The 25,849-nt window shown below is 39.1% G+C and overlaps 2 protein-coding genes and 1 long non-coding RNA gene across 5 annotated transcripts in view; 2 read left to right on the top strand and 1 right to left on the bottom strand.

Moving 5' to 3' along the window:
• vasnb (vasorin b) overlaps positions 1 to 21,884 on the top strand; it is a 28,222-nt gene extending 6,338 nt beyond the window's left edge. Inside the window, exons 2-4 of one of the 3 annotated variants that reach the window (XM_084388343.1) lie at positions 1,608 to 1,683; positions 3,378 to 3,426; positions 16,126 to 21,884. In XM_084388343.1, coding sequence (XP_084244469.1) covers positions 16,156 to 18,174 — 2,019 coding nt within the window. In that variant the 5' untranslated portion in view covers positions 1,608 to 1,683; positions 3,378 to 3,426; positions 16,126 to 16,155 and the 3' untranslated portion in view covers positions 18,175 to 21,884. The remainder of the gene's footprint in view (positions 1 to 1,607; positions 1,684 to 3,377; positions 3,427 to 16,125) is intronic. The other 2 variants (XM_084388342.1, XM_084388344.1) reach the window with 2 other exon arrangements.
• LOC311278113 overlaps positions 1 to 25,849 on the top strand; it is a 415,099-nt gene that overhangs the window by 53,175 nt on the left and 336,075 nt on the right. The gene's annotated exons all lie outside the window — the stretch shown is intronic.
• The window catches only part of coro7 (coronin 7), a 162,529-nt gene that overhangs the window by 53,152 nt on the left and 83,528 nt on the right, over positions 1 to 25,849 (bottom strand). The gene's annotated exons all lie outside the window — the stretch shown is intronic.

The following is a 25,849-nucleotide window of genomic DNA, read 5'->3' as shown; positions in this document are numbered from 1 at the left end:
ACTGAACGCTGTCACAGCACATGACCTAGTTAAAGCACTTAAGAGCGAGTGTGCCTGACGCGTGTAGCTCAGCGTCTCAGAGGTGTATTTTGGTGTTGAGTCAGTCATACTTTGAGCAAATATCCAGTTTCAGGTGTTGCAGAAGTGCGGAGCGACTCATATTTAATACTCAAGGTGCTGCCGACTGAATCACCCCGTGTTTGTGTGTTAACAATCCTCAAAGAACATAAATACCACGGTGAATCATAACATTCATAATGAAACTTTAGACTCAATTACACAATGATACACGGAAGAAAAAATGGTGGAGAAACATTTTTTTTTACTAAGAAATCACTAGTAAAGGTTATAAATTATTACAAAGAATCGGCAAATTAAAATTGAGAAAATTAAGAAATGTTGAAGTAGAAAGACTAACCAAAATATTTTAATAAAAATAAAGCTTATTATTATAACTGTGGATACGATTATTCACAAGGTCATACAATGCATTACAAGGCATAATTAAATAATGTGTCACTGTACTTTCTTGTAAAACATACTTCAATAATATTTTAGGTAGAGAATGATTTCATGAATTATGAACACTTTGATTTTCATATTTACCATCCATACTACAGATTGATTACCATATTCATATATTATGGTCAAATCTCATAAAAAAACTAATAAAAAAAAACACACAAAAAAACTCCAGGTCATATTTCACTCCAAAATTCAAAGAAAATAATAACATTTTTCATTATTTTACTAAAATGTTTTATGCCACACTGTAAAAATTAAACCGTGATTTTTACGGTAAAAAACCGGCAGCTGTGGTTGCCAGAACTTTACCATCAAAAATACGGTAGCAACGTTATTGGTTTTACAGACTTAACTTAAAATTTACAGTAATAAACCGTATTTTATTATCTGATATAATGTGAATTTACCATCCTATTGAACTATTAATATCTGTTTTGTACCATTGTAATACACTGATAACCACCAATCACAGCAGTGATGAGTCACATGATCAATCAAAGCTCATCACAAGCAGCTCTTCCACAAGAAAGTTAATACTAATTTATAAAAGCTGCATAGTGTCATTCACACAAACATTAAACACCATCATGGTAACACATGAAATTAAAAAAATGCAATAAACATTAATTTAACAACATTAAATGTAACATAAAACCCTAATGTACATAACAAAAATGTACTACATAACAAAAAACTATGAAGAAACAGTTATTTTAACAAAAATACATCAAATGTGAAGTGTCACACAGGGAATTGTGGGAATGCCAATTTACGGTTTTTCATTGTAAATTATACAATGAGTTGTTCTTTTTCACTTTCAAAAACTGTATCTGTAACTGATCTATCACAGTTATTTACCGTATATAGTACGGAAACTTTCTGTTAACCAATTAACAGTTTTTCACTGTAGTCTTTTACCGTTAAAATTACGATCATTTTTTGCAATTCAGCACCTTTCTTCATTTGTTCAACACATACTATCACTATATATTTATGAATATTTTATCATTTAAATAATAATATATTCTTGTTTTTGTATCACAGTAGCCATAATGTCATTTATTTTCTTTTTTTTTCTTTAGGGGTGAAATATGACCCTGACAGGTTTTGTGAGATTCACACTTCCATGTTATTGCAAGATACTTCAAAGAATACTGTGTAAGTCTAATAATTACTTAGAAGCTGAAAACGCTTCTCTGACTGACATGGAAAGAGGAAAGCAGTGATTTTCTGATGTTGTATCGTGCACAGGTGGCGTGTTATCTGATCAAACCACGTCCAAAACACACACGCACACACGCAAACGCGCACGCTCACGCACACACAACCTGTTCAGCACCACAGTTTTCCTCATCATCTGCCTCAGGCCACATAGTGTGATGACCAGGTTGTGTGTGTTCATCTCGCTTGTATTTGAACAGTGTTTACACAGAATCTACTCGGATATCTTCATGCAAAAGAATGTATCGTGTGGCTGCTCGAGGAAAGTCATAAATTCACCCAAACTTTTAAACATCACACGACTTTAAGTGTCATATTTACAAAAGATGCAAGTCAGACAGTAAAGTCCCCTAATATAACGACAAAACCACAGTAAAGGGAGAATGTTAGTACTTAGGGTCGTTTTTTGTTGTTGTTTTTTTACGAAATTAATACTTTTATTCAGCAAGGAATCACTAAATTGATCAATCTATTGTATGTATATACTGTATATGATTCAGCCATTTTACATTTGTGGGTATACCTGGATCTTTGTTAGATTTAGCTCACTTTTGGGGACAATTTTGTAACCAAAGTGAAGTTAAGTGAATCCAAACACAGAGAGTAAAATAAACAGAAGCTGCTTCTGAGACGACTGAACATGAAGACAGAAACGGCAAATGAATTAACTGAAACAAAATGAATACACATTTTAACACATCTAAAATGATACTGCAAGACAGGGACAAGCTGTCAGCCTGCATTCTTGCACTAAGTGTGTGTGTGTGTGTGTGTGTCAGATAAACACTCCGGACAGCCTGCAACGCTTCACTCGACTCCATTCAACACCTCTATACTCTCCGCTTCTTAAACACAGCTCGCTTTCTTTCCATTACAAACACCTTTTACCAGCAGAATGCTACAGTATTCCTGCTCGACCGCTTATTACCTAAAATCTCCAAATCACATTTACATTCATGCATTTAGCAGATGCATACAAGAAAATATAAAGACATGATGTGTGTGTATGTTGTTGAGGAGAGATGTTGTAATCAGACTTCTAATTTTTTCCTGGTGGACAATAAAGCAGATGAAAAAATCCACTTTTTTTTTTCTTTGACTACTTCCTTTGTAATTTGCAGCTTCTTGCATGGTTCACATGTGCTAAAAGCACCGAAGCTTTGCGTTTTATGCAAAGCGACATTCATGTCCATAGCATGCACTAGAAGATTAATATGTTTAAATCTCTGAGTAAGAAAATTATTTTCTTACTCAGTCTTGTTTTCTAGTAAAATATCTAAGCATTTCTATGATGTAACTGACTTGAGGTACGTCTTGTTTTCTGAAAAAAGTATCAAAAATAAATGAGTTTATACTTCAAACAAGAACAAATATCTGCCATTGGAGTCAGAAAAATAAACTTCATTCAAAGGGAAAACAAGATTATTTGTCTGACCCCATTGGTAGAACGGCACTAATAAAGAGAGGGAGGTGATTGTTCATCTGTGGGACACAAACATGCAGACAGGCCTGTGCGTGCACCCTCTCATCCCCCCAAAACACACTTCCTGAAGCATTCCAGCCCAGACCTAAAGTCGGACAAACAGCTGTGTGACGCTTACTGAACCTTTGACCTTCTCCTACTCTTACAGAGCCAGAAACACAGAGAAGGAGAGCCAGCGTCCCGTCTCACACACCCTGGTGAGTCTGCACATCTACCTGTCTTGAATGCAAATGACATGTGAAAACACTTTTAGGAGCTTGGGAGACGAACTCGAGAGCCAGAATTGAGGAGATGCTTAAGCGATCTGGCACACACAGCTTCCAAACCCACACATTTGGCTTGAGTCGAGGCAGAAAACCACAAAACATCCCGTCTCAATAAACCCCCTCTGAAATTAGATCGAGAGTTTAATGAAAAGTTGTCTAGTGAGTAAATGTGTGTTTGTGTAAACTTTAGTTTGAACCCGTGCTGCTCAAGTTCAGGTCCAGATCTAATCGAACACACCTGAACCAGCCAATCAGGGTCTATGGGTTCAGTGGAAAACTACAGCACTCGCGAGTCGCGCTCCTTCTCAGTTTGCATACTTATACTATGCGCTGAATGCAAATACTTTGCTGGTTATGAAAAGTACAAAAGTTTGAGTATGCTGGAGCCCAACAAAAAACAGTTAGTTATGAAAACGTTATTTCGGAATGAACATCAGAGAAAACATGAAGGGAATGTTCCAATTGATCATTTTGCAAATATTATAGTTCACTTTAAATGTTCTTAAACAAGTAGTTAGTAACGTTTAAAAAAAAAATTTGATGAATGTCACACTTAAACGCTACAGAAAAAACATTCAATGAAGGATATGTAAAGAACGTTTTTGTGCTAATGTTTTGAGAACGTTATTAAAGACCAAGAAACACTGAACAAACATTCTCTAAAAGTTACTGGAAATGTTTAGAGAACCGAAGTTCTGAGAATGTTGAGAGTGTCAATATTGAAGCAAATTACAATGGCATTAAACTACATCTTTATGCCACAGACACCTATACTGTTTGCGTATACGCTTTAACCTCATTACCTTCAAATTCTTTCTTTACATTTTTGCAATTCATACATTTATAAAATGCTATTGCTTTGCATGTAACACTAGTTTTATAGTGATATATTACTGAATATTACTCATTTGGAGTATCTGCAAATATAAATGTGAAAAGAAAAATCAATGATAACCTTTTCACAAAGGGATTGTGGGTAATTAAGCTAAAAAAAAACACAGTTTTCAACATGCTGTGATTAGGGATGCACTAAACCTCATCTCACAGGTCTACTATTGGGAACAGATAGTGTAGAAAGTGGGATTCAGTCTAGACTTCCAGGAACAGGATTGAGTATCGATGCTTGAAACTTTTGGAAGAGTCAATGGTGAAAGCTGGTTATAATCGCCTCTCTCCGCCTCCTGTGTCTCGTAAAGTAGCCTGGCTCAGCATGTATAGCACTCAAGCCTTGAGCTCTTTTAGAAGATTGTGTTGTCATGCCCGAGGTGGGACAAGAGTTTATATAACCCAGCTAACTCCCCTCACCCTGTCATGGCCTGTCCCAACATCCCGGCACAGGCCTCAGCTCACCCATTCCTTTATATCTTCTGCTCCCTGTTGATCAAGACACAGAAGGCAGAGCTCAACAATAAAGAGTATAATAAAGTTTTGAATCGCATGTCATTAGACGATTATGAGTTGTTCATGTACATTCCTGCAACTAAAGGAATTCCGATCTGTCTCATCTGTCCCTTTCTGGAAGGAGCATCTGTGTCAACACTACCTCTTTCAGCATAAAAGCTGAAGCGACGTTACTCGATACTCCTGCACATAGTGACATCCTGCTCATATTTGTTTTTAACACTGAGCCTGCGAGTGCTCTCCGACATTCTGTATCCAGTTCCTCCTGTGTACACACTGCAGTGTGCGTTAGTGTTTGGATAAGTTGCGCAAGAGTAGAGCCACGGTGTTCGATTAGACTCAGCCTATGCAGCCTGACTCACAGCACAATGCTAAGATTTACCTAACCCAAAAACACACAACAGAGCCATGCACGTGAACACACACCCTTCATACACACCCGTATGTCCAGATGTTTACGCTCAAACACAAGACTGTAATAGACGCGGGCTCGTGACATACGACGGATAGAGAGCATGTGGTTTCCATCCATCCTTTAGGCACATGGCGAGCGGCCACTTGTGCACAACAAGGGCCGATGATCTCGACGTGCTGAAGGATGGGTGAACATGAAGAGGCTCATGGGATTGCTCAAATTGAATGTTTAAAGGAGGGCAGAATGTTTCCAGAGCACTTGGTTAGCGTGTCTGAGGATATTGGGAAAGAAGAGCACTTTGCAGCTTCTCGCTTTATGGCTCACACGGCAAAAAAAATAAAAAATCTCACTCAGTATTGAAGCATTGAAGAGCATAGAGCATTGAAATTAAGTGACTTTACGCTCAAAATGTGAACAAATATCTGCCAATGGGGTCAGAAAAATAAACTTAATTAAAAGGGAAAATACAATTATTTTTCTGATCCCATTGGCAGATTTTTTTTCTTGTTTTAAACAAAAACTCACTTAATTTCGATAGGTTTAAGAAATTTCAGATTTAATAAACAGGGTTAAACAGTTTTTAAACGCCAACAGAGGGTTTAGTAAATCTGGCCCTTGATATCTTCAGCCTCATTTTGCTTTTCAAGTAAATTTATCTTGATTTAAGTATGTCGGGATATTTGTACAAAAAAAAAAAAAAGAACCTCACCTGTATCAATCCACAGGTCTCCACAGTCGTTCTGTGAGTGTATGATACATGAGCAATAGAAAGTGTTGCGGGTGGCAACATGTCGATAGGCCTGATGTTCTCGCATGGATGGGAACCACAGTCCGTTGCTGGTCTATCTTGCACGTCTCGGCTGTCTGCGGGGTCTTTTGGGCAAACAATGTGCCCTATTGTAACCCATGAGGCAATAGACAGATCCGCATGTCATGTTTATCTTTTCCGTGTGTGTAAGACGTTCATGTGTTCTGGAAAACGGCCCCAGGGCTACCAGACTCGAAAAATCACCAACGGAACAGAAACAAGTTGCACAAGCAGGTTATCGTGGCCAGATATCACAGTTGGCTGGAATGAGGAAGAAAGCAGCCTTCCAGATGCTGTCACCAGCAACACATAAAGACATTCCTAGACAATTACATGTCTTGATGGGCTCTTGGCTGTCAATAGACCAGTCAGCCCTCATGTGACGACGAGAATGAAAAGTGTGCTCATATCTGACATCTGTGACATTTACAAAACGGCCACCAAGTCAACTTCCACTTCCTGATTTATAAACGACTTGTTTCAAATGTTTCTTATCAGACAGATCTTTGATGCTCAGTCTTGCATGTTAGCGTAATGTTGTGTTGATGTGCAACTAACATAATTGTCTGCTGGCTGCTGGTGATATCACCCTGTAGCCCAAGACTGGTTGCCCACTGAAGCTAAGCAGGGTTGAGCCTGGTCAGTACCTGGATGGGAGACCTCCTGAGAAAACCAGTTTGCTGCTGGAAGGGGTGTTAGTGAGGCCAGTAGGGGGTGCTCACCCGTGGTCTATGTGGGACCTAACGCTCCAGTGTAGCGATCGGGACACTATACTGTCAAAGAGCACCATCCTTCCAATGAGACGTTTAACCGAGGTCCTGACTCTCTGTGGTCATTAAAAATCCCAGGATGTCCTTCGAAAAAGAGTAGGGGTGTAACCCCGGCATCCTGGCCAAATTTGCCCCTTGGCCTCTGTCCATCATGGCCTCCTAATCATCCCCATATACTGATTGGCTTCATCACTGTCTCCTCTCCACCATTAAGCTGGTGTGTGGTGGGCGTTCTGGCCCAATATGGCTGCCGTCGCATCATCCAGGTGGATGCTGCACATTGGTGGTGGTTGAGGATATTCCCCCTTCCATGTAAAGCGCTTTGAGTACCCAGAAAAGCGCTATATAAATGTAACCAATTATTATTATTATAATTATTATAATATACAAAACGATGGGCTTTTGATCACTCTGATAGAAGAACTGTCGGAGAGATTTAGACACAGAGAGATTTAGACGTGCATTTTGACCTGCTGCACCAATAATAGAGGCGAATAAAGTGACATGTGAAGGCCAAGTATGGTAACCCATACTCAGAATTTGTCCTTTTAACCTGTCCAAGTTAGTGAACACACACACAGCAAAACGTGGACATTTCCTGCCAGTATTGAGGATCGATCCTGCAAACTTTGGGTTACCAGTCTGACTGGCCCAAAGCGTGTTTGAGTGTGTAAACTGGTAAAACAACTAAGAATGTGTAGCGTTTACCTGCTGGCCACTTTTGGTGTCCGTCACGAATGATTCGCATAAGAGATGTTAAGGACGAAGAGCTGGAGGTTGTGTTTGATTTGCGTGTGTAAAAACCCACATAAGCTGCAAGTAACTGCTATTTGCTTAAGATTCCTATCAAAAAACAATTGATAAAAAGGAAGCGTGCAGACGCTTGTTTGAATGACAGAACAGGTAGAGTCACTTCAAACGAATGTTTAGAGTTACAAGCAAGTCGCAGAGGTACAGTGAAATTCAACACACACACACACACACACTGGGTTACATAAGTTCATCCTCTCTTAACCCAGCAACCTTCATATTATTATTATTTGTAGTTGGCCGTTGTCTCTCTGTGTTAAAGCCATCACAGCTGTGGACGCTACTCTACTTCCTCTCCGGTCCAGCGAGGCCTCACACACATTAACACTTCATTTCAGACCTCAAGACTGGGTGTTCAACACCACAGCGCCTTCTTAAAGGGACAGTTCACCGTCCTAAACTGAACCTTCTGGCATCATAATCATCAAACCAGCATTACTTTCTTCTGTCAAACACAAGAGAAGATGTTTTGAAACATTTCTTGGACTCCAAATATCTTCTTTTATGTTCCACAGATGGAAGAAAGTCATACAGGTTAGGAACGTTTGCACTTTTTTTGGTTCAATTTTGTTGCATCATTAATGGTCACGTCACCCTATTTCATTGTAATGAATGCATTATTGGCGCTTCAAACCGCTGTCAGTCTTTAAAAAAAGAAAAGAAAAATGACACTATTGACCAACTTCACTAGCTAGCTATGAGCACTTCAAAGGCTGCCACAGATCACCATTGTTCCTGTGTAACCCAAGGAAACCAGTAAGGTCCTGTATTTATCTGTCACTGAGTGACTTGTGACCTTTGCAGACCTGTGGAACAAAATCAAATGATCTCAAATCTCATTTTAGATTATCGGCAGTGTAGTGTGATGAGTGTCTCATCCGAACTGGCTCCTAACAATCTTAATCAAGAATAATATACAATGCTAACATCTCATAACTATGGAAACCCATTTCTACCACATAAGAAAAACAATCATGCCTTGGTAAACTTATGTCATAATTATGAAAAAGAGTCAGAATTATGAGATTTATTACATTAACAAGACAACATTTGTAATAATTGACTTTTTGGTCATAATTACCTCATAATTTCGACATTTTAGTCAAAATGTCAAATGCGGTAAAGAGTAATTACAGTTTAGAATTCTTTTTATCTCATAATTTTGTCCTATGTCCTAATTATGACTTCTCATAATCTTATCTCATAATTGTGTTTTTATCTCATACTTTTGACTATGTAATATTTGAAAACTTTTAATAATTTAATAACTTTCTATATCAAAATTGACTTGTTATAATTGAGTTATCTTAATCTTATCTGATAACTGTCTTTTATCTCATAATTTCAACTTATCTCATGATTTTAACTATGTAATAATTCATGACTTTTTATATTTTAGACTCTTTATATCATAATTGACTTTCGATTTATGTCATAATTCTGACTTTTTATCCCATTTACCATTAATTTTTCAACTTTTGTCATAGTTTAGACTTTGCGATTTACCAAAGCAAGATTTTTTTTATTTTTTTTATGAGATGGAAATGGGCTTCCATACATTTACAATGCCTTCACAGAGAGCTAATCCCAACGAAGAGTCTCTCTGTAATAAAGGTGCGCTTTGAGATCATTGATCAAGCGGTGCTGATGGAGGACATCAGGGCCAAATGTAAACTAACAAGTGAGCACGTTTGCTAGAAGCCTGACATCTGGCCTCAGCGGCAGACGCAAAGATAATTCCTCAGAGCAAGCGCTTGGAAATCCATTTCCTTTTGGACTGCTCACATCTGCAGTCTGTCCTTTCCGGTCTCCCACGCGGCGCGTCCCTGGAGAAGCACACAGTGTCCCGGCGTCTGCGCAGGCACGCGTCTGGAGCGCTGGGTTTCAATGCAACCCCCGAGGGCGACAACCGGCTGAAAGCACCTGCCCGTTACACAAACCTGCGAGTACCTGCAGCGAAACCTCTCTCTTGATATCTGAGGCATCGCAAACAAAAGGACCTGATGTGATCCAGTTGCAGACAAAACAGAGCCCAGACAAGCCTCCTGCATCCTGCAGATGTGCAACGAAGTGAACGGTGAACACTGTCGATTCTTTGTTTCTTAAATGAGTGTGTCAGGCTGAGGTTGTGGGCAAAGATGTTTATCAGCACCACCATGAAAGATCTGGGGGATCGTGTTCAATGCATTCACTATGAGCGGAGCTGAGGGAGACGTTAAGGGGATATGCAACAATTACAAACTTATGAACATCTAGAATGAATCCTTTATGTGTTGTTATAGTCCCTGTCCATTTAATTATAGCTGGACTGGATCTTGAAAGGAATGGTTCACCCAAACATGAAAATGTTGTCATCGTTTACTCACACTCATTTTGTTCAGCACATTCAAACTTGCTGCATTGTGATAAAAGGACGCACAAGAATTAATGCTCTTCGGCAAATGTATTGATTAAATTTAATAGTATTTAATGTAATAACATTTTAAACGTATATGTGTTATTTAATATCTGAATACGTGACGAAATATAATTTTTTGATAATTTTCATAAATATAAAATATAACATTTAGAATTTTTATTATATATTATAAGATAATACTGTATTTAAATAAGACAAACAATTATTTTAATAAATTAAAATGTATTTAGTTTATTCATTAAAAGTTTAAATATATTTATTAAATGTAAGATTTAATTTTGTAGAATTTAAAATGATTTAATATTACATAATATTACAACTTACTGTATTTGAATATATGTAAAATATATTTAATGTTAAAAATATATTTAAACATACATTTAAGAATATTTACATTTATAAATGAAAAATACTATATGTATTATTAGATCTTACTGTATTTGAATATATGTGACTTTGAAGGACCTCTTAATTTTTAGCAAATGTATTATTCTAAGTCTGCTGAAGCCAAATATACAGTAGCATCTAAAGTCATATAGACCACCTTTATGTTCTTTGTATAATTTTCATGGTATGGGAAATAGTTGCTCCTTTAGGAACAACATGAAGAATATTGTTTTAGGTGAACTATTCCTTTAACTCTCAACACTATGTAGGAAGCTGTGCTTTTCTTCAGTCGGCTCCATTCAGGACTTTCCTTTATGTTTTCCACAGACAGTAATGGCAGTGACATGCTCTTATCCAGGTCACCGCTGTAAATCCTGAACCAAAAGAACGCTATTCTTCTCTCAAAAACAAGAAAAAGAGAGCGAGGCAGAGTGCAGACGTTTGTATGGAAACAAAACCGTCCTAGTCGTGAATCAGAGCAGCACTCAGCGTTACCTTTAGCTTTGATGTGTCTCTTTTTGTTGTGGTCACATCACATGAATATATCAGAGCGAGTGAGTGTTTGACCTCGTGAACTTGACATGAAGGCCGTCACTGATCGTGGTCTTTCTTTCTTTGTCCTATTCAAAACACAATACACTCTACCCGATTTAATGACTACACACACTCCTTGACAAAGGGAAAAAAAAAACACAACATCAAGTTTAGCAGGTATAGTCGCATTACATAACACTGAAACACTTCCTGTAAACTGTTTACCTGTTAAAAGTGGCGTGTGCTCAAACTGACATGCTTCTGTATGGTCTACTCATCTTGGGTGCGTCTCAATCAGCTCACTGGCTTTCTAGGTCATGAATCAGTATATCGTGCGCATGAATTCGGGGCATTGGTAAGGACAGTAAAGGATCCTGGCTCACTACATATTGGGACACTGACGACTCTATTTCCAGTAACATGACGTCCTCATTGTACAACATCACTACTGGTATTTATGATCAACAGCAGAGCTGATATCTTTCTGACATTATTTGTTAATGTGATTTAAAGTACATTATGATAAATGCTTTGATTGTTACATATACGTGCAACATTTCAGCCATTGATAAAGGATAAATGTTAGCTAGATTATGTTCATTACCCGTCTAGCAATGTATGTTTAAGCTGAAATATAATAAAATAATGGTTTGTATTTTTAAAAACATCTATCGCGTGTCATTATGTGCAGTGAGTTGACTCGCATGATAAGTTTCATGCTTCAGAACTTTACGGAAACATCGATGCTACCTAGTTTTTACGGCTCACTGTGGGATTATTTAGGGAGCAAATGTTTCGGTGCCCTGGTAAGATTTTGCGATTTGAGAAAGCCCTTAAAATGGTATTGAATTGCGTACGTTTCCCTCCCCGCTGTCACGAATCAGTGTTTTATGGCCGTGCACTCTCAGGTTGAGGGATGGTACTGGTGCATTGTGGGTAACAGGGTCCAGCTGTGGTCAGGTGAGGCAGTTTGTTTCATGTTTCATCTCTCAGAGACAGTGATGTGGGCGCTAGGGGTTAATGAAGCAACTATGATGTCTAGAAAGAGCTCACTGACTGTAAACTACCAAAAATATCTATACAGAAGCTGATATTCAAATCTTGTACAATAACCTACCGTGATACACCATTATCAGCCTTTTTTTTTTTTTCTGGTAGAAGCCTTGAGCAATAACGTCCTTATCAACAGCTTTCTATTTAAATCAACACATTTTCAATGGCAAATACATTTCTTTAAATAGTCCCATGCGGGGATATGCAAAGCACCAGCTGGTTGAACGACACATTGACGGCGGAAAAGGGGAACTGAAAAAGATGTAGAGAGATCTTGGTAACACTTTACAATAAGCTCCCATCGGTTAATGCATTAACTAACAATGAGCAATCCTTTGTTAACATTAATTAATAAAAAATACAAGTTAGCTCAGGTGTAAATAATATTAATAAATACTTTTGATTTTAATAAGGAATTAGTAAAGGTTGAAATTAACATTTAACAAGATCAGTATTTGCCATTGTTAGTTCATGTTAACGTTTGTTAAAGAAATGAAACCTAATTGTAAAGTGTTACCGATCTTTAAAGTCAGTGATTAGTAGGAATGTGCATTTTTTTTAACTAGTTGTAGTTATAATGTTAAAGTTTGATGGCAAATTTATTATTGAAGTGATATGTATATAGATGTGACAGGTCAGCAGCTCTGTCTGACTGAAGAGACACTCAGAGCAGATCTGAGAGCTTTAGGTTAATCCCTGAGAGGTGTTTTTTATCTGCGGCTTGATAAGTTGCAGGCCGCTGAAGTGAAGGAGGAAGATGGAGTATCTGTGTGAGCTGGATGGGGGTTTATCTGAAATCAGACTCAACTCCCACTCCGTGCGTCTCTGTCGGCTGACTAGATTGTTCCTTGTGATGGTTTGAAATGATGCGGAGTGGGATAAACACCGGCCAAAATTAAAAACGATGTTTAGGCAATAGCTTTATCTTCATACCAAGCCTCATCTTTCCGCCAGATGCTTCCCTTCACTCAGAGTCGCTTCTACTTGATAAAGTACAGTCAAGCTAAGATATTGCTGTCATGCTACTGAAAAAAGGTATATCTCCGATAGAGTACTTTCCCCTTGATCCTAGTGTGCACTAGCCCTACACACTTCCTTCTGATCTTTCTATCAAGCTCGGCTTCCCTAAAGTTCAGGAAGGGAGGACTGAGGTTTTACTTCATCCTCATTCATCTATCAGGTTCGGCAGGTCTCTCTTCACATGCCAGATGATGCTGTGAAACACTACGCCACAGTCTGAATGCTTTGTGCTGGCTGAGGGACGGAAGTGGACTTTGCCCTCTGACAGCAAATCTATCACAGAAAGCCTCTTTCTTTCCTCCTTCTTGGTTTTTCTTTCTTGTATCTTATATCCACTTTCCCTTCATGTTTAAAAACACCACCCTGATGTTCGGAGGGCTTTTCTTTGTGTCTTTCCCTGGTTTACGCCTTATTTTCATCGCTCACACTCTCAGCCTTTCGTCTTTTAGTAGTGCTTCAATCTTCAGACTTCTTTATATGCTCTTTTAAGTCTACAAGATTTCTAAGCTCTGAGAAATAGCTCTGAGGATAGCACATCTCTTCTCGTTCTGATTTGAGGTATTGTTCATATCTTTAGCAATGCAGGATGGATTACAAGCTAAAAATGGCAGCTCAATATCGCACAAATTCACTTCACAACATTCCCACGGTACTCTGAGAGCCAAACACCATGGGACGGCGGTGACCTACGAACCCCCCTCATGATTAACTGCCCATAAGCCACAGTGTTCCACCTGTTATCAGGTTATCTGGAAGCGTGTTTTTTTTTTCCATCATTGCCTCTAGTCAAACAACTAATCAGGTCTCCCGGACTGTAAAGCGTTACGCATCGCTGAATGGAGACCATCGAGAGCTTTTTGGTGAAGGAAACGGTGTACGTGTTACTCTTTCACCCACCCTTGCTGTAAGATCTTGTTGATCAACATCATTCCAACTAGATAGATCACAGCTAGAGCTCATTAGACGAACAACAGGTATACGGTGTCAAAACATGTCAGAGAGTGCAATGCCAGTACGAGTGAATCGATATCAGTGCCCGAACATAACAAAGCACTTTCTTTCATGTCCTTTTGAACCCTATGTGATCTTCTTTCCAAGTACTGACATTTCAGACACATTTTTTTTGCTCTTGTGCAAAGAAAAAGTTTCATTAAATAGGAAAAAAGGCAGACAGACCAAACAGAGCACACGTAATAAGCAGAGGATTAGTTTCAGAAAAATATGCGTGTGCTTGGCAGTAGTCCCTGCTTTATTTTCACAGAGCGTCAACTAAACCCACTGTCTAAAGACAGACGCTTGCATCACAGCCAGCAAGTCAATGGGACAGAGCAACAGGAATGTCTAAACCTGCTCCACTGCTTTTTAGACATAGAGGGAAGAAAATGGCAAAAGACAGGCAAATCATCTCTCTCTCTTTCACTCTCAGGATGACTGTCCCAAATTTATTTATAGGAAACCAAATGTGTTGCTGATGGACGTGACATAAGAAAAACAGTTTCCTTAACACCTACATACTGGTATTGTGAGATGTGTCAGGCTACAAAGTTTACACAAAGACACTTCATAGAAGCACTGCATATCTATATGACTTCCACTCGTTGTCAACAAGAATGCACCTTAAAATATATTTGAAAAATATCCAGATGTTATTACAAAGATCTTTAGAAACTTACATTGACCTCACAACAAAACTAACAACTTTCTATCAGCTAACATAGAATAAAATACATCCAAAAAAGTTAACTAGATTCTGAGACGTTTCCTAAATAACTGCCGAACAGTGCAGGGATCACCAGCAGGGCATTGAGAGTGATGCTTCAATAATGCAGCAGGAGGGAACATAATGATCCTACTAGCTCTCTGTACTGTCCAATAAAACTGAGTGAGAGAATTTCACCTCAGCATGAACTTCTAACAAGAAACCCCCCACACTGTCCAGGAGAGAAACAGAAGGAGGAAAGTCGTAAGGGAGAGCGAAACGTCTCCACCCCTCCTTTCAAGGCCAGATACTGCAGCGACTGATCTCACAGGAGATGATAAACTGTTTCCCCAGCTCACTTCAGTCTCCCAGCTTCATATCCCTTTATCTTTCTTTTTCTCGCTCTCCTCCCTGACTCTCACGTTCCTCCCTAAAGGTGTCTGAGCTCATCTGATGAGATCTGTGTCTGGCGTTCAAGGTCAGGTCTTCAGGTCCCAAAAAATTGTGGGCTTGAATGTTATTGACGTAAATTAGTGCATCTATGGATCTAAATATAAAAATGAATGAATATGAAATGACAAAGTGAAGTGTACAAAGTCCCAAAAAGAGGCAAGTAAAGTCTTATGAGCTAATGTGCAACAGTGATTCAGTATGTGTGCTGTAAACGATGATGGAACTAAATGTTCCAATCAAACAGTTGCAATTAGATGACTTGTGGGTGGAACGATGCACAAAGCAGGTTAGACGATGTTCATTAGGGCACTTATTATACAACATTCAACCATTCCTGAAAGAGTACTTCATAAAATATCTTGAGATACCATATGTTTGTTGTCAACTATATGGAATATAGTTTTTGGAATATAAAATGTTTTGTTTGATAAACAAAGAAAAATAAGGTCAACAAACATCACCCTGAATTCCAGTGTAAGGGTCCAGCAGGCATGTACATCACTACCACAATCTATTGTTTGAGTACAACAAGATCTCGCCTTTGATCACCCTTTGAAAGCACTTGGTCTAAAGCAACCCTTTTACTCAGCCACATAAAAAGACTGACCTCATAAAAAAACACAGCATGTATTGCAGTATTCCTTGAAGTTGCTGAGAGGCAATACAAAACAAAAGAGTAACTTTATTAAGTACTCAAATGTTTGCAAATGACTTTAAAGTTTCAGTTGTTGATTCATGCCATCCCTAAACTTTGACAAATTTTAAGTGTCAAGACTGTTGTGTTTAAATGTTTCAAAGTCAAAAAATACAATATGAAGCTGATTGAGCAAATGTTTACTTGGTTTTCTTGTTGCATTGCAGGCTTGAAGGGGTGAATGTGAAGGCAGCAACATGAAGCTCTTCCTCCCTCTACTGCTGCCTCTCCTCTTCTATCAACTCTGGTCATTCCCGGTATTGGCCGACACCTGTCCGAAGGACTGTTCCTGCGCAGCCCAAGACTCCATATTCTGCTTTAGCCGCAAAGACACTAAAATGCCCAGCGAAGTACCCACAACGACTAAGAATCTCTATGTGTTCAAGAACGGCATTGAGTCCCTTTCCCAAGAGGATTTTGTTGAGTTGGACAGCCTGGAGATGCTGGATCTAAGTCAGAACAAGTTGACCGAACTGCCAGATCGCGTATTTGAACCCCTGTCCTCTCTCCACAACCTGGACCTGTCGGCTAACCAGATCGTTCACATATCCAAGGACAGCTTTGCTGGACTGGAACTTCTGGAGAGGCTATATCTCTACAGCAACTTTATAGAGTACATACATCCTGCTGCTTTTGATGGACTACAACAGCTACTGGAGCTCAAGCTGCAAGGAAACAAACTGACAACAATGCCTGCTCTGAAAATGCCCCATCTGCTTCTGCTAGACTTACGGTTTAACAGCATACCCTCGCCAGGGCCAAATGACCTCCAGACACCCAAGTTGGAGTCACTGAAACTGGGTGGGCTGGGGCTTAGCAGTCTGAACTTGGAGCTCTTAGGAAGCTTCAAGAACCTTCATGAGCTCGACATCTCCAACAATCAGTTAACAACCTTTCCAGGAGTTTTGCGGGAAGCAAGGGGCTTGGTTAGTCTCAGTTTGGCCGGGAATCCGATGGGACCTATGAAATGGGAAGACTTTGAGAAACTTTCAGAGCTTCAGGAGCTGGATATCAGCAATCTAAGCTTGCAAGGGTTACCAGAGACCTTATCCCAGCTCTTTCCTCACCTAGAAAGACTGGCTGTCGCGGAAAACCCTTTCAATTGCCTTTGCAATTTGGCTTGGTTTCCTAGTTGGCTGCGAAACAAGCGAATTCAGTTGGGTAGGACGGAAGAGACACGCTGTCACTTTCCTCCTTTTAACTCTGGGAAGGTGCTGGAGAGACTGGGGCACCGAGAATTCGGATGTCCGATTACTACAATCGTTACGACTCGGACAGTAAAGACCACTGCAGTACCGCCAGCTCCGGTTACCAGTTTACCAAGTACAACACATGCAGTACTCCCTGCCAAACCTAGTGATAACCCCTCTACAGAAACCGACAATGACCCTCCACCTCCCACCCCTAGTGCTAGTATCGACCCAGACCTAAGATCAACCTTCTGCCCAACCAATATCTGTCTAAATGGAGGAACATGTTGGCTGGACAACGAAGGACAGTTGGAATGTATTTGTCTACCGGGAACATCAGGGCCATACTGTCAAAATGAGAAAAAAACACCAACCCATGAGGACTTCCCTACAATAATCGGCACTATGGAACCTGAAATAACTGCAACAATGGTAACTAGCTCCTCTATACTCTTAGACCTTCACCGGTACATCGATATGCGCCCGCATATCCGTGGTGTAAAGTTAACTTACAAGAACCTTTCTGGACTGGACAAACGTCCCATGCAGCTCAACGTTCCACCCTCTTATCCAGAGTACACGCTGCGTGGACTTCAGCCAAACTCTACATATTCTGTATGCGCCAGTCCGTTGGGTGATCCTGGGGGCTTGGATCGTGTATGCACAGAGGCCCAGACGGTCAGTCAGCAGCTAACTCCCACTGGAGCACGACTGGAGAACCCAAAGCTCACTACGATGATCATTCCTGCAGTCGCCATCCTTCTTCTGCTAGTCCTAATAGCTGTGGCTGTTGGGGTAGCTTGCTACATGCACAAAAAGAAATCAAAGGGACACCTGGACTTAGAATGTGATCCGTCACAGCTGGAGCTGGAGGGTATGGACAATGGGGCACTACCCCAAAAGCAAGAGATTATATCCTGTCCATCAACCGCGCAGAATGGTGGCTTGGACTACGAGGTGCCCCTCATGCAAGATCACTGTACTGCGAACAACAACATGAACAGTTTGAAACCCTCGTATTTCTGATATTGCAAAAGGTTTGTGACTTACTTACATGCTAAAGCATGAATTATACTGCTTTACAGGGTACCACAGAGGACAGTAAGAACAGCCACCAGCTTTTTTGTAAAGAGACAGTGGCATTTAGGTGATTCCTGGTGCAATCCTGTAAGGAAATTTCTGTCAAAATGACATCCTCCTAAGTGCCCTTTATCATCTGAAAAATGGAAAGACTCTACATGGCAATCTTACAACTAAAGTTTTTTGTAAATTTTAATATGGCTGCCAGTCGTAAAATGGACATAAGGCTGACTGATAAAAAATTAGGCGAAATATTGATGTGTAGCACCTGTGTGCAACTCTTAGGAGCTGCACTAACTGTGAACCGTAAGTCCTACATTTGAGTGGGCAATTGAAGATATTTAAAATATAAACTTCTTAAGTAACAAGGCTGACTCTTATGATGCTTTGTCTAACTGATAGGCATTGTTTCTTTGTTTTATATCTGTACCATGTTTTTGTACAAATATGTGACTGTTACCAGGCGGCTGCTCTTCCCCCATATCTTGTGACTTTAAAAGCAGACAAAACACCAGATTAAAAACTTTGAAGATTAAAATGTACTTGTGCCACCAAGTGTAACAAAGGCTTTAGTTTAGAAATGCAGACAGTCTAAGCAGTTAAAAGTCTATTCAGACTTAAAACTAAATCCCTCCTCTATATTTTAGCCCCTATTCCCCATTCCCCCCAGAAATAGAGACAAAACGTAAGTTAAATGGAAACGGCTGATTGAAAAGCAGATTAATATACATTATGTTCTGTTGTAAAAATAAACAAGTCTTGCAATATATTATTGAAAGCTACAAATTGGTGGGATCTTTTTAAAATATTTATTTATATACCAAAAAAGGGGTTGTTTCATATATCACTATTCAAAAAATTCTGTCAGTTTGCCTAATTAGCCATTGCACTATTCACATGCTACTCAGCAGAGAGTTTCCTCTTGCAGTCAACACCGTTTTGACAGATTAATATGTTCAAAAACACTACGGTGTTCTTTGGCTAGCTCGCATTAGCTAAAAACACACACTCCAACTCACAACTCTCCAGAGCTTACCATTCATGTGCAAGACACAACGAAAGAGCATGAAACAACCTAAAAATGACTGAGGTCCTGGCCGTCATTGATCACTCATTGATCACTCTGAAATTTAAGCCACAGATACTGTGGATTCTTAAAGGTAAAGTTTACTGCAAAATGCCAAACGGAGACAGTGGGGAGCTGTGCTGATTTACCTCTGTGAGGAAATGTGTTACTATTTTAGCACTTGTTCTACAACCTGTCAAATGATGTTTCCAAATTTTTTTTATAAAATAAAAAAAAATGTAAAAATGAAATTGTGAAACCTTCTGCTTAAAAGAAGAAGGATTTGTAATCGATTTTTTGTTTTGTTTTTTTGTTGCTGTTGTTGTTGGAATATGTAAACTGGAAAAAAATCTCAGCAGTATGAAGTATTGAAAATATTTGTGAATATTTTTGATAAGATCTGCCTCTAATTTTCCCTGTTTAATTTGGGAAGCTCTTTTTTTATACCTTTCTTTTGTCTATATGGAGATGTGTGTATATGTATGATGGTATTTTCAAAAAGCTGCAAATAAAACAAACAAATAAAAAAATTAAAATAAACTAGTTTTACATTCTTCTGTTTTTCGCTCAAGCTAGCTGGTCTGATTAGAAGCAGAGTCGATTAGGTTCACTGATGTTGAACGTATGTCTTTGTTTAATGTGTTTGGTAATAAGACTTAATAGATGCAAATAAATGTGAACACAGAGAGAGAGAGAGAGAGCTAGCATCCTATATGCCATCTGTAAACGCACCACACAAAGATTTTATGAGGAATTTTAGGATTTGAGTGCCAGGGAAAGGTAATATATTTTCCCTCTATGGAGAAAGCCTGAGGTAAACAGAGGATTTTTTATTAAAAACGAACAACTGCCAAATCTAATAGGTGCAGTTTCACCTCCATCTACGTCACTGGATTGAACATAATGAGGATTGTTTGTTATTACACACATCCTTTGCTGACCACCCACCTGCTTTACAGGTACATTTGGAAGGGTTCGCAACAAAAGCTCGCACTACTTCCAAAGTCTGCTTATCTACAACCATCCAGCTGCAATCTGTTGTATATTAAACCCGTTTAACAACACAAACACATAAAACAGCCCACCGCTGTCCAACACGAATAGCATTTCCATTAGTAATGAGCGCGATCATGTCAAACAATTAAAAACAACAGAACCTCTCACACAGCATTACCTATTGACTCAAACTGAGAGAACAATAACTAAGACATCAGAGGGAGGCAAATTTGACCAGCGAAACGTACGAGCACACGTCAGTCACAGGAGAAACAGGCGGGTGTGTTGTGTCGACGGCAGTGGGTAGCTGAACGTGTGTGTGCGTCTGCTTTCCAGCTTTTCAACAAAAGGTCTCCTTTATTCTGTGATTTTAAGAAAGCTGGTTCTCTGGCTGCACTCCAAAGCCAGACTCAAACTGAGCTGCTCAAAGGGCCTATTGTAGACACCCGAGCTGACTTTTTCAAATTATCTTCCAAAAAATTCCACAGAAAATTACTGCTGAGTAAATATTGTTCTGCTTCTTGTTTTTTTTCTCTTTCTCTCTTTTCTTTTTCTGTCATGACGTTTTCATACTGTTCTAGGATGATGACGCCAGGGCTTAACATAGGTTTGTGTTTCTTAGGAAAAGAGGTTCCTCCTCACATTTGTTTTTTCCTGGTTTATGCCTCATTCTTGCCTACTTTTAAATGTTACATACCTACAGGCAAAAACTAGAGTACGAACCTTATCATGTAGACCAGGGTTCCCCAAACTGAGATTCGTGAGAACTACAGGGGGTTCGGATGTTGATGAAAAGCTAATAATTATTCATATCAAATGTATAATCAAAATAAATAAATACGGGTCACGGCACCAAATGTAACCTGTCCTACTCAACCCGCTCCGAGCAGGATTCGAACCGGTGTCTCCAGCGTGGGGAAGCCTTTAGCTTCAGCCGCTAGTGCGCCTCTTTAGGCCAGGGGAGTGAGGTTTACACAAACAGGTCTTTCTGGCATACGTTACATATATAACTAATGACAAAATGAACTAGATCGGTGAGTATTTTCACATTACGAAGGACATAAAAATAGCTACAATTTGTTAAGTCACATTCACTGCTAACAGGCTTGGCATATTTTTTTTGTCCATTGCTGTCTGTGTGGTTGATGTTTGATGTTGGATAAGCAGCAGGAAAACAGACCAACGATATCAGACGACGGGTTATGTTGGAGGGAAGTGGTGGAGAGTCATTGGGGAGATTGTCTTCGGTCTTATCAGATTTTCTGCAGCAAAACCACACAGGCCAGTTCATCAGCAGTTCAAGTTGTTTTGAAGGTATCAAAATCGAAACATCTTTCAAATAAAGACTTATATTCCCTCATATATATAGCCTAGTGGTTGCTACACAGATTATTGAGTATCTGAAAGGCGCATGAGCCGTCTGGATTGGCCTCTCACAGGGTTTGAATCCGGCCCCGGGGCCACGGACCACAAGAATGCTGACACTAGCATTGGAGATAGAGAAGACTGGGACTGGGAAGACTGGAATGATGAAGAAAAATAGAGAAAATTAAAGAATAATGACAGAAGAATGTAGTGAACACAGAGCTCTGCATGAGGCATGTGGATATTACGGACCGCAAATGTAAGTAGAGTGAAAGAGAAGGATGGAGGGGGATTTAACTGAACAATGGTGAGGGATGAAGAAATGACAGATAACAAGCTGGGATACTATTGCTCAAACTTCAGCATTTTGTAGAAACGGGGTGGGATTGGTGGGATGTCCAATTAGTAGACGGTTTACAGAATGAGCCTCTGAATTAAGAGCATGTCCACATTTATTTGTCCCAAATAAATGGAAATGTTAATAGATATATAATTTATATTAATTGATAAATAAAACCAATTCATGTTTAATAAATATATAAAATGTTATATAAATAAATAATTAGTACTATGAACAAATGTGAAGTAACATTATTAATAAATTAAATCAATAATAATATACATAAATAATAATTGGATGGATGGATGGATGGATAATCATCCTGCTAGTCTGCTAGCTAGACAGCTGCTCTCAATCACTAATGTCATCTTCCAACATCTTCCACACACAATAATAAAGGATGCTTTGAGAGCGATTTGCCGGTGTTTGTTGTCGGGATACAGAGAAACACTGCTGGAAAAGGGCGGAATGACTCAAGGAATAAAACCATTAACGGCCCACACGTAATAGAGCCCAGCACTGCCGCCAACTCGAGGCGTAGTCCATCTCTGAAATCCAGAGCATCAACTTTCCAACACAACACCCGACTCTTATGAAAGCTCACCTGGAGGACCGCAGCGTGTGTGAAAGCGTGTTAGGGTTAGCGTGGGAATGCCGGATAATTCTACAAGCCTGGCTTTCGTTATCAGACATTCGTTCTCAATTTGGTTCTGTGTTTGGCCAAAAACGGAGATCCTTAGATGCTCCGTCAACCAGCAGAACGTGCTCTAGAATAAAGACAAGCAAGGAAATACAAGCGTTTCATTTTTCACACATCTGCATCAGCATTATCTCACAGGTTTTCAGAGGTTTAAATGCAAATCAGCACCAGGCGAGATGAAGCAAGCGTGAGCTCATGAAGTTGAACCGAAAACAAATGACACAACCCCATTAGTCAATGTTTATAACGTCTCGCAACCTAATGACCTGGACCTACATCAGCAGAGCCGGCTGTGCCGAGAACAGATTCACGGACGTCTTCTGGCCAGCTTCGGTTCTGGGCGAGGAATGTGTTCTTGGCAGACGAGAAATTTAAACACAAGTTAATTATCACTAGCTTCGCCTAGCAAAACCCATTTTGCTGTAGTCCAATGCAGGGTTATTATATAGTTAACTAAAAGTACAACTAAAACCATAAAAAAATAGTTAAATATCCAAAAAAATAACCGATAACTGAAATTAAATATAAAAAAAACGTAAAGTCCCCCTGCAGTCAATCATTTTATCCCTTAAATCTCATCTTTGATTATCAAAATGACATAAAAAAATTCCTGTGAAAATAATTTCTTCATGCCTTACAATAGCTTGAATGTAACACTACACCCTTGCTTCATTTAGTATATGTTTATCTATGAATATGCAAATGAGCCCCGCCTCCACTCACTCGCACCAGCTCTAAATACCTGATCCATTCGGTCTTTACTGTAGTAAACACTACACAACGGCAAGTGAAAATATTGGTTTAAATCAGCCATATGTTTCAACCAGAAACTGATAGAGCTTGATTTTCACCACAGGAGGACTTTAAACTTATTTTATTTAAGCTATTTGCCAAGGCTAAACTAAAACTAAAATCAAAATTTATAAAAGACTTATTTTAATGTCAATGCATTAACTAAAGTTAACAAACTGAACCTTGTTGCATGATGCTCCCATTAAATTTACATCATATTGCAGTACATGTATCAAATAAACCTCCAAAACACTTTTTGTCAGTTGTTACGTGAACAGGCCGTACTTTAGTGTACAATGTGACCTTAATTTTTTTTTCACATGGCAAGTTCATTAACAAACGTTCTAGTCTTGTAGTGAAAAATTAATAGACAAAAGAAATGCTGTGAGGGGCAAGAGGATGTGAACTCAACGCCACTGCCTACCTTGAATTACAACAAGAAGCCCGAGGACACACATTTTTGCACTGCGGGTGACTTGGAGAACACACACACACACACACTTTGTGAAAGTGTAAACACAGGCCTCATAAAGTGGTAAGGCTCAGAGGGGCTCAGAGCGTGACAGTAGGAACACGGCCCAAAAACACAGCCTGCAGTCTTCGCTTCTGCTCATAAAAGAACAATATCTCAGCTGTAAGCACAGAGATGATGTGTGTGTTCATACTTTACTGTCCCTCACGGACAAAGATGAGCGGGATTCAGAAGCAGCTGTCTTGGACCACACAAACACGTCTTTGGTCACCTCAGTCTAAGACGGGACTCACCCTACGGGGAATTACAATGGGTCTGTTCTTCATCTTCCTACTGTGTTCACCTTTAGGTTTCTTTTCTTTGAGTGTCCACCTTGGAAATACAAAAACGCCTGGAGAATGCGAAATCATTAGGGTTGAGAACCAAGAACTGGTTATTCAGAACTGCATTCATTCTTTTCATATATATATATATATATATATATATATATATATATATATATAAACTAGAACCAAATGACTTCTGAATCTACAATGTGAAAAGAAAGCATAACCAATTCTCGAACTAACGATTCTTATGAGACAGATTATTTCAGTGAATCATAAATAGACCACAATCAAATTAGTTTGATTCCTAAATGAATGACTTTTATGAACTGGCTCTCTTTAGTGAATCAAAAACTTGCAGAGTGACCAGTGTAGACCGATTCCAGAATGAATGAGTCTTATGAACTGGTTATTTTTAGTGAAACAAAAACATACAGTGTGAATGTGAGTCTAATTTACGAATATATGACTCAATTGAGCTGATTCTTTTTAGTGAATCAAAATATACAGTGGGACCAGTGTAGTCTGATTCCCAAACAAATGACTCCTATAAAATCATGGTTCATTTTAGTGAATCAAAAACATACAGGCTGTGTTCGAAATCGCCCCCTATATACTCATTCACTATTCCCTAAATTACTTCATTGATATAGTATTTTATAAAAATCAATGAAACATCTTACAACATTATTAATTTCTTTAATATTTGTATGTAATATATAGTCAATGCTATTGTTGGGGAAAGTTACTGCATTACAATATTGCATTACTCCCTAAAAAAGTAACTAAGTGCATTACTTAGTAACTTTTTTATAGAAAGTAATGCATTAAGTTTCTTTTGCGTTACTTTTTCTGACCTGGGCTGGGCTTCCTTCAGTCTATAAATGGGAAAACAAAGTAACGTGCGTTACTTATTTGAAAAATTAACTCAGCTATTTTCTTGTAAACTTAAAAGTAATGCGTTACTTTACTCATTACTTAAGTAATCTGATTACTTAACTTACGCTACTTGTAATGCGTTACCCCCAACACTGCAAATATTAGATGTAATTCATGCCTGAAAAGTCACTAAAGATTCATAGGGTGTGTTTTAATTCACTAAAAAGAACTGGTTTGTCCATATTTCTTTTGAAGCACACAATTCCAGGAAGTTTAAAAATAGACAAAACTGTATCGATTAACAATATTGTTTATCATATTAGTTATTAGATCATAAGAACTTTTCTTAGACACATACCTCATGTGAATCGTGGGTTACCATGAGCACACGTGATATATATTTAAAATGCACACAACAGTTAAAGGGATCTTCTAAGATTCAATCATATTGAGCGAAATAAAGCAGAACAAACTCCGATAACACATCCTTGGGTGGGCCGTAACATCAAATCTAGTCAAATCCCAAACTCAACAAACGCATCGGCCCTCCCACGCTGCGCTCCTCATAAAGAGCGTCTTATAGCGTGATCCAGGAGGAGACGTGACCTCTGACCGTCGTGACCCCAGCAAGCGCCATACGACCACTTCATACACGGGACGTCAGCTCCATACAACAAACAGACGC

This window comes from Rutilus rutilus (genome assembly GCF_951802725.1).
Source record: "Rutilus rutilus genome assembly, chromosome: 1".
NCBI lineage: Eukaryota > Metazoa > Chordata > Actinopteri > Cypriniformes > Leuciscidae > Rutilus > Rutilus rutilus.
Note: the sequence above shows the minus strand (reverse complement) of the source record. Positions and strands in the feature narration are given on the sequence as shown.